At 44.3% G+C, this 9678-nt stretch overlaps 1 protein-coding gene across 2 annotated transcripts; it reads left to right on the top strand.

Moving 5' to 3' along the window:
* Window positions 1-3877: 3877 nt before the first annotated feature.
* Window positions 3878-9398, top strand: abhd13 (abhydrolase domain containing 13). Of its 2 annotated transcripts, none has more exons than XM_084544862.1 (2): window positions 3878-4030; window positions 5103-9398. In XM_084544862.1, exon 2 carries the CDS (start codon window positions 5137-5139, stop codon window positions 6190-6192), a length of 1056 nt encoding a protein of 351 aa, XP_084400988.1. In that variant the 5' UTR covers window positions 3878-4030; window positions 5103-5136; the 3' UTR covers window positions 6193-9398. The 2 variants fall into 2 exon arrangements, with proteins under 2 accessions (XP_084400988.1, XP_084400989.1); XM_084544863.1 differs by lacking the exon at window positions 3878-4030 and adding an exon at window positions 4422-4681.
* The last annotated feature ends 280 nt before the right edge of the window (window positions 9399-9678 follow it).

Below are 9678 nucleotides of genomic sequence, written 5' to 3'. Positions count from 1 at the left end.
TCTTTTCCGGAAACAGTTAAAGCACCTACTGTCATTGTAACATATATATTTTTAGTATTTTTGTGTTGAATTAAAGCCCTGGTTTGGATAGAGCCAAACCAGCCGCTGCCCCCTGTGACCAGTCTTCACGCCAAGATAGACAAATTGCCTTTAGCTTCATGCACAGGCACAACAGAGGCATGGTTTTAATCTACCAAGACAATTTAAAAGTTATATTTTCCACAAGTTGGGACTATTCTTTTAACTTTAACTGCAATGAAAACTCCAAGACAAAAGCTGGCATTTTTGCTTGCTTGCCTCAAATAAATGGGAAACACATTCTTGGATGAACTGAATTAACAGATCCTCTTGAAGGCTGCTTGATTTAGCAGCTCTGGCAAGTAATGCTACAACTGTGGAGGCTTTTCAAGGATCTGGAGAGCCAAAGAAAGCTTTCTCTGCAAGTCATCTATTCCTCTTTACTTTTGACATAGTGGATAAATGTGCTAATTATCTACTTCCGCCATCAGATGAAGTTGGGAAAACACCAGAAGAAGAGTGATGATGGCTTCAGTACCATCATTCGCGCTCTAAAGATGCTGACGATGTGACAGGAGCCTTTTAGGGGGAAATGGGGACCGCGCTTCCTTAATGCTCTGCTTGTCATTGTGAGCGTAGGGTACACACAGTGAGGGATAAGGAGCTGCAGGTTCTGGACTCCATCGCCTCACATTAAAACATGCATTGCCGTTACACCTTTATTACGTCACTCAGTTTTAAATCTTCGACTCATCACTACTCCCCGCACTTCAGCAACTTGGGAGTGATACATATTACGGTAGTTGTGAGTGAAGGTTTATTTGCAGGAGAAGCAAGGGAAATGTAGACTTCATTACTACCTCTTTTCCACAGGGGTCTCCTAATTGCTGCCTTACACCTACAATATTTTCCGCCCAGTTTATTCCTGGCAGGTGTAGTGCATAGGGCTCTCTATAAGGTCACTATACAACGCAGTCTCATTAAATACTGACAATATATACAACAGATAAATAAGAGCACAGTAGCTCCTACTGTACTCGCTAATGTTTAATGTTGCCCTCCACTGCCATGCAACCTGCATTTGCCCCCTCTTCCGTGTTGTGTCTAAAATGAAGAGTTGCCATTGTGTAGCTGTCCTCGCTGACTCAAACCAGTGCACTGTCTCCAAGGTGACAACACATTTACATTGTAGCCATGGACACCACCATCTATCACCTTATGCATGGCATTCAGCGACTTGCAAATCAAAGGGGCATCACTCCTGATAATGTCAAACGGGCGCAACTACGTCTCCCATGAACCCGGCGTAAAATGCGATGACGGCAGCTCTTACACGTGAAGATTTAAAGCCACAGCGTCGGACGTGAAAAAGATGCTGACTGCTGGAATTATTAACCGGCATCAGTAGCTTGGCTTCTGCATGAACGCCGAGTGCAGTTTCTCATTTTATCAACGGGGAACCATGGCGGCCTTGTTGAATCGTATTCTACTTCTGTGGCGTCCCTTGAAGGCCATCTGGGTGCATGGTGTGAGGTGAATGATAAGCATGTCCCTTGGCCTGATGTTATGATATTCCCAGCCGGGTCATCACAGTCACTCCTCGTCCTATAGCCGCTCTGACTTTGTGTTATTGAGCTTGGGCCCTCCAGCTGTTTAGAGTGCTATATTTCAAGTAATTGAGTCATGGGATACGAGGGCAGCACAGTCAGTGTGTATGAGAGTTTGTGTGTGTGTGTGCGTGCGCGCGTGTGTGTGTAATAGATGTTTTGACTGACATGTCAAAGGTAATTGAGTCGTAGGTGAAGGAGAGCGAACTTGCCAGCTGTCAGTCTCTTGGAAGCTGAATCCGTCAGAATGCAGCGCTCCCTATAACCTAAAGAGACAAGTGTGAGCTCGCCCACCTTGCACTCTGTGAAATGGCCACGGTACTACGATTCAGTTTGTGTTTTTTTTTTTCTCCTTTTTTACTACACAATCTGAATAATGAATGGCTCAGGACACACAAATATTCTTTAAGTCAATCCGTTCAAGCTGAAAAAAAATAGAGTTCTTTGTCCCTATTACTAGCGGTGGCACAGGCACAGTGGTGTAGCTGTTAGCAGTGATGCCTCACAGCAAGAAAGTTCTGGCTTTGAACCTTTCCGTGCAGAGTTTGCGTGTCCTCCTTGTGCCTGCGTGGGTGTTCTCCAGGTCTGAAGGAGTGCTAGTTAGGTTGACTGGTGATTCTAAAGGTGTGCATGTGAGCGTGATTGGTTGTTTGTCTGTTTGTGTTAAAAACCTGTCCTCGGTGTACCTTGCCTCTTGCCCAATGACAGCTGGGATACGCTCCAGCCCGCCACCCCCCGTCCCCCGCTCCTGTACGTTAACAGGAAGACTGTTTGTAGAGCCACTAAACTGTCCTGATGATTTGTAACACAAATGCTACACAAATCGTTTGTGTTGAGCCTTGCTGTGATGCAACCAACAGTGCAACAACTGCCTTCGGCTGGATCAGCTATATTTCTTTGGTGTTCATCCATGTCAAATTGTAACTACACAACTATTTGTCTCAACAATAATTAATATAAATAATCCAAAGGCTTTAATGTGCTGCTTATATTTCTGATAGCTTATGATGTTTGTATCTAACCGAGTAGAAGAGCGTGCTTCATCCGCGGGTGCTGATGCTCTCTTGGACAACACTGTAGCAAATCAACAAACCTCAAGGACAGAGCTGAAGAGCCAACAGCTGTGCAAGTCACCACATAATCTGTCTGTTTCCTCCAAGGTCACGCTAAGTGTGAGCAACATGTAAAGTACAGAAATGCCAATGGACAACCCAGAAAGAGGGAAACTATCAACATATGCTGGTCAAATGAGTGATTAGCAGTGATTTTTCATCGAATTCCCCGTGACAGTTTCCGATTCATTTAATAAATTAGCACGTAATTGGCTGCCAGTTTGACTACATCCAAAATCCTCATTTACCTCACCTTGTAAAAGCGGCTGACGAAGCCTAGATTAAATTGTTGTCCCAGGTAAATAAGAGCTGAAGTGAACATTTTTTGCAGGTTGCCATGCTTTCTTTCATTGAGGGGCATTTTATATAAGGCCGTTTCTGTCAGCGCCTAACCCTACCAGAGTCACAGCTTCCACAAATACACACACTTTGACAGGCCAGGCGACGTGTGTGACAATTCTCTATATAGACAAGACACACAAAAAACACAGTTTTTAAAGTCAGCTGTTCAGGTCACATCAGTAAACACAATAATAATAATAAATATAATAATACTTTGTGTGGGGATCATCCTTTCGGAAGCAAACGTGTTAAAACAATGTTCACCTTTGAGCCCTTTTCCAGGAATGTAGCTCAAAATACAACTAGACCTAAAGCCTATTTGACTTTGTGTAGTGAGTGAAGCAGCCTACAACTCTCTGTTTATTTGAGTACTACAACACCTCACCTGTCATTGCTCAGAAGGCATCCTTATGCCAGTAAATTTGATCTGATCCATTCACCTTTAACCCTGCAAAATTCATCCAGTCTGACTTATAATCGTCCTAAGAGCAGCCCCTGGTGGAGGGAAATAGAGCAGCATGTGCAGTGGGGAACTTTAGATTAAATACCTTTAATACCTAGTCTGGCATGCTGTGCAACACGTTTTAAGTACAATTAGATTTATATCGACATTAGTGGCTACTGCTGCTCTTTAAGTATTTCAACGCGCTGCAACGCTGTTTAAACTGACTGGGGCGGCCCATATGTTTACCCGGAACTATTGTCCTTGTGCTGAGCTCTACACGGAACACAGGAAAGCGACACCGGTAATGCTAGCCAGCTGTTTAGCTAGCCTCGCCGGTTGTTGCTGACAGTCTGCCATTTCCCCTTGCTGTACCTATTTTTTTTTTTTTTGTTGTTGTTATCTGATAAAGAGCTGTATGACGTGGCCGTGTTGTTTCTGCGTCACTGTTTTGCAAAAACAAAAACTAAAAAAAATCTTCCAGCTGAGGACCTAAAAATGAGAGAAGGGTGAGTAGGTGGCTGCCTTGCTAACACTGGTTAGCTAGCAACGGGGGCTAACTTAAAAAGCTACATTAAACAGTGCTAACGGCTACGGCGGGGAGCGAAGGGTAGCTTAACAGTTAGCACGCCCGTTACTAAGCTAGCTCGACTGTGGCTAGCGTGGATTAAAACGGGGGTTTAGATCTGTTTCATGTTCAGCAGCTTCAAAGCTTGGGTTTGGCGTCGTGTCTCGACTTGACAGCTTATTTTGACAGATCAGAAACGGTGTGCGAGTGATGACCCGCCGCTAACGTTTGACGTCGGTTAGCATCATTTAGCTAAGTGTTAAAGCTCTCCAAATGTTAGTGACGGGGATTTTTTATTTATTTTTTTTTCCATCAGGCTGACAGCAGCCATCTCTACATTGTGGGTGGGGTCGAGGCAGATAAGGAGCTAATATTTACTCGTGTGTCTACAGTTTGTACCCAGCAGTGTTAGTTGCTCCTGGAGGAACCTCGTCATTGCATATTCATGCACACACTGTCTACACCCAGTTGAGCCAGGGTTTATGTGTTTAGTGGAGAAGATCAAGGGCTCCCCGGGATCAACAGTGAGCGCCACTGGTTGATTGTTTAATTTGCAGATGCAGAAAAGGTGGTCACAGTTGCAACTGTGCCTGTAAGTCACATGGTGTTTTACTAGTGCTCTTATTGTGGAAATGGACAGTGATGTTTTAAGTGGCTCAGCGGCTGTAAGCACAAAATATTTAGCTCATAGTTTATGGTTATAAGTGTAAAATCATCCATATTTAATAGCTATAAGGGTTTCTGCTTTGATTGGGTTGTTTTATCTGCTGCTTCTTTAATGCCTCAGTGTCAAAATAGAGACTTAAATCAACCTGACTGCATGCATCCCATTATTAAATTAACATTGTCAGTCTTTCTGTTTTAGGACTGACTGGTACATGTTTGTAGCCGGCAAACAGTTTTACTCATGGGTAATAAACATGATGTGCAGCACTGATGCTGAAGAGGTCTTCAGATTCACGAAAGCATTACCTCTTCTTTCTCTTACGCCGTCTCTCTGGTTCTGTTTGCAGAGTGTGCATCTTGTGACTCAGCTCTTGCATAGCCATGGAGAAGCCCTGGAGGCTGTGGGGGGCGATGGAGCGCTGCACCCTGGCTCTGGCCTCCTGGTCCTGGGGTGCCTGCCGAGTCTCCCTTCTGGCCCTCATCCTCACCTTCCACCTGTATGGAGGGTTTTTTCTCCTCGCGCTCATCCTGGCGTCTGTGGCTGGCATCCTGTACAAATTTCAGGACGTTCTCCTGTACTTCCCGGACCAGCCTTCCTCCTCCCGCCTCTACGTCCCCGTGCCCACAGGAATCCCGCATGAGAATGTGTACATCCGCACCAAGGACGGTGTGAAGCTCAACCTCATCCTGCTCCGTTACACGGGCGGCGACACGCCTCCCGGGGTCGCCTCTGGCAATCAAAGCAGCCCCGCGTCCTCTGCCCCACCTACCATCCTTTATTTCCACGGTAATGCAGGTAATATTGGACACAGGGTGCCAAACGCCCTTCTGATGCTGGTCAATCTAAAAGCTAATGTGGTGCTGGTGGACTACCGTGGCTATGGAAAAAGCGAGGGTGAGCCCAGTGAGGACGGGCTGTACCTGGATGCTGAGGCCACACTGGACTATGTCATGACCCGGCCTGATCTTGACAAGACGAAGGTGGTGCTGTTTGGTCGCTCGTTAGGAGGTGCTGTGGCTGTGCGCTTGGCGTCGGCCAACCCTCACCGCGTAGCAGCCATCATCGTCGAAAACACCTTCCTCAGCATCCCGCACATGGCGGCGACGCTCTTCTCCTTCCTGCCCATGCGCCTGCTGCCTTCATGGTGCTATAGGAATCAGTTCCTCTCCTATCGGCAAGTGGCCCTGTGCCGCATGCCTTCTCTGTTTGTGTCCGGTCTGTCGGACCAGCTCATCCCGCCGGTTATGATGAAGCAACTGTACGAGCTGTCTCCCGCGCGGACTAAACGCCTGGCCATCTTTCCGGAGGGCACGCACAATGACACGTGGCAGTGTCAGGGCTACTTTGCTGCTTTGGAGCAGTTCATGAAAGACCTGCTGAAGAGCCATGCCCACGAGGAGAGCGCTCAGCCGTCAGCGAGCGTCACCATCATCTGAGAAAACAGTCGGGGTCTGACTGTTGACTGCAGATCACGGCTGGATCAAGTCGGTTCATTGGATGGACTTGACTGATTTTTTGGAAAGAATGTACATTTTTTTTTTAATGCTTTTGTCTGGGTTTTTATTTTATTTCACTCTTTTTACCTTTCTGTAAATTTAACACGTTAAGATATTTTCACTATTTCAAGGTTTTAATAGAGGGTAACGGTGTCCTCTTGGGTTTTTTTTTTTTTTTTGTGTGTTGCAGCTATGAATGCATGTATTTATGACCTTTTCTGATTGAAGCCAGGGCATTCATGCCCGCCCCACAAGAAATGTCGCAACCACAGAAGAATTTGCTGTAACGAGTCAGTTGAAATGAATTAAAATCAGTTAAGTAGTATTCAGATCATACGAAGGTACGCGGTGCTTTCGGTGAAAATTTATTGTTACTGGAATTTAAAAGGAACTCCTGATTGATAAAATTAGACACTGATGACGTGGGATTACACTGTAAATATATACATCTTTGTTAATAAATTGCACTTTTCTGTTCAGATGTGCCCATCTGTTCGAATGGGCTTTCTTCTTCTGAGCAATACATTGCATACAGACGCTTATATTTTTCTCTTCTTCTCCCCTTTAGGCAAGGAACATGAATATGTATGTGCAGCATGGCATATCATGACATTATAGTGATTAATATTTATACATACCCCTGAAAAGTTTGTCTGCCTCAGTGGCATAAAGCTCACTGTTGAATTATTCTAATCGGCCTCAGAAGGGTTCGCTGAGATGAAGTGGTCGTGGAGATAAGGTGACGTGCTTGATACGTCTGCCTGTCAAAAATGACTTCCCGTGATCTTATTTCCTGCCTGTTTCATTGTGATTAGGATGAGCTGCACACTTTCGCACTGTGTCTTGTTAAAACGCAAGTAGCACACGGAGAAGTCTGTATTTTTGAATCGGTTAGTGATGTTACCGAGTGACTTTGGCCTCTACAGTTTGGTAAGGAGCGCTCTGCTCTGCGTGGTTTATTATTACAGATGAGTTCAGATAAAGTCTATCCGTGTAATAATAAATGCCAGTTCACTGGAAAAGGCGAAGATTGCTGCAATCCACTTGACACTTGAGATGCATTCTTTAACTAAAAACATTGGAAGAGATCAGGGACAAAATACACAGTCCTCTTCTTGTGTATCAACATTGAGCCATTGAGATCATAGGAGTGTTCGTGATTCAGTGGTCCGGGTATGACCAATACACCAATCAGCCGCAACATTAAAGTCACTGACAGAAGAAGTAAATAGGGTTAGGGTAACACTAACCATCTTTAGACAATTCAGTGTTCTGCTGGGAAGCTGTTGGACCTGGCATTCATGAGAATGTTACTTAGAGATGCACCACCCACCTAGACCAGACGTTCAGCAGACATTTGGCAGCAGACATTTCCAGCAGGATGCAGCCTGACACACACACACACACACACACACACACACACACACACACAAAAAACGGTTTAGGAACAACTTAAAAAAAAAAAAAAAACATGAGAAACAGCACAAGGTGTTGACCTGGCCTCCAAATTCACTAGATCCCAAACTGATCAAGTATCTGTGGGATGAACCACAGAGGCCTCAACCCACAGGATCCAAAGGGCCCCACCAACAATATTCTGTTGCCAGACACCACAGGTCACCCTCAGAAGGCCCATGCCCATTCTCAAATGAGTCACAACTGTTTTGGAGGCACAAGGGAGACCTACACAATACTAGGAAGGTGGTTTTAATGTTGTGGCTGATCTGTGTATAATTCAGAGGTATTTTCCAAGATACTGTCTACTGAGTGCGATTGACAAAAGAACACTGTTACCATCTGTTGCAGATGAACAAGGAACTGCACCCTGGCAAATTCCAGAAGTGGAAATATTTCTTTTTATTATTTTTAAAAAAAGAAAGAACTGAACTGAACTTTGTGAAGACGTTTGTGTGAGTGAGACTGCTGAAGCCTCGTGTTGACTGGGTGGATTTTTCACACATTAGTCACACTTGAGTGGGATTTTTGAATGGCCAGTGCAAACGGGAAGTGAGTACTGTAATAACATCGTTTAGGATGGGAAATAAAAAAACAAAAAAAAAACCTGAAGCGCTCCTTTAAGAACTGGGAATAAAGTGTGAACAATCCGAATCAAACGTTGTGATTATTTGTTAGCTTTAATCGTCGGCGTTGTAATTGTTAATTGGGAGATTCACTCGAGCCCACTCTTACGTGGCGTAATGGCTTTAGTCACTCGGAGGGCTTTTAATGAGCTAATTAACCTTTCCTGCATGTCTTCCATGGGGTGGAGCGGAGCATGATGATTAAAACACTATTATCTGCTCTTGCTTTCTAAATGCAGCACGCTGCACTGCAGTGGTATCGAAGCCATTTGAATACACTCAACAGATCTCCTCAGCCATACTTGATACTGTTGTGCAAACAGTGCGCTAAAGTAAATTTGGTCAGACCAAATTTTCTGTGTTACTGTGATGACAACTTCGGAGGGTTGGAGGGAGGGTCTAAAGGCTACGGTGGTCTGAAATGAACTTGTGTAATGATAGTCCCTTTTTTGCCCTTTTTGTGTGTGACACTGAACAGTCTCGGACGTTTTTCTATTAAATCAAATCCATATGCTGAGTACGAATTCAACCCGTGTGACCACACAATCCTTCTGTTCCACCCGCTTTGTTTTACTCCACACTGCTGCTGTTTAATTGTACCGCACCGTCTCCTCATTCGAGGAAAGATCTGGGAACTTGTTGGCGTTCGCTTGATTTATTTGTTGCCTGGCTTGGCCTGAAGCAAGCTAAATAATGAACAGAATATTGAGTTTCGATCAAAGCCAGACGTACTGTTGCCGTCCGACACCCTGTTGATGAAAAGAATCAAACTGAATGTCTTTTAATATTTCATAGAAAACCATTAGCCGGGTATTGTGCGAATGGAAAGTGTTTTCTAAGTTCATGTGGTGAAGAGACAGGAAAAAGCATGTTTCGGATTTTCGATTGCATCGGCACATTTCTGTAATGAACCTGCGCATTGTTGACATGCTTTGTGTACATCTAACACGACTTAGTTGAAGAAACGCTGATAGAGTGACTCATCTCCAGTCATCTCAGCCGGTCCGTTTGAGAGATCTTTTTCCATTTCAGACTTTCTTTTCTATTTCAAGACAATGTCAACGACTTCTTTTGTAAGCACACATTTTCACTTTCTATTTTCTGTACTGTAACATGCAATAAATTGATACATTAAAAACTGGTTTCGTGTTGGACATTTTTACTAAGAACACCCGTTTTTGTTTTGTTTTGTTTTGTTTTCTGACTGTAAGAATCTTGGAATCGCTTCAGCGTTTTGTTTTTCTTATTTCTGGGAATCACAGTTGATTTGTTTTGCGACTTTTATGTTGCCGTTCAAAGTTGAAGAAATTTCTCCACTTCCCTTTTTTCAGTGCATGTCACGGTG

The sequence above is a fragment of the Chelon labrosus genome (assembly GCF_963514085.1).
Source record: "Chelon labrosus genome assembly, chromosome: 5".
NCBI classification, from domain to species: domain Eukaryota; kingdom Metazoa; phylum Chordata; class Actinopteri; order Mugiliformes; family Mugilidae; genus Chelon; species Chelon labrosus.
The sequence above is the reverse complement of the archived record's forward strand: the minus strand, read 5'-3'. Positions and strand labels throughout refer to the sequence as shown.

Bases quoted from the DNA above. Each gene is read 5' to 3' on its own strand.
- abhd13 (XM_084544862.1), top strand. From the start codon at position 5,137: ATGGAGAAGCCCTGGAGGCTGTGGGGGGCGATGGAGCGCTGCACCCTG.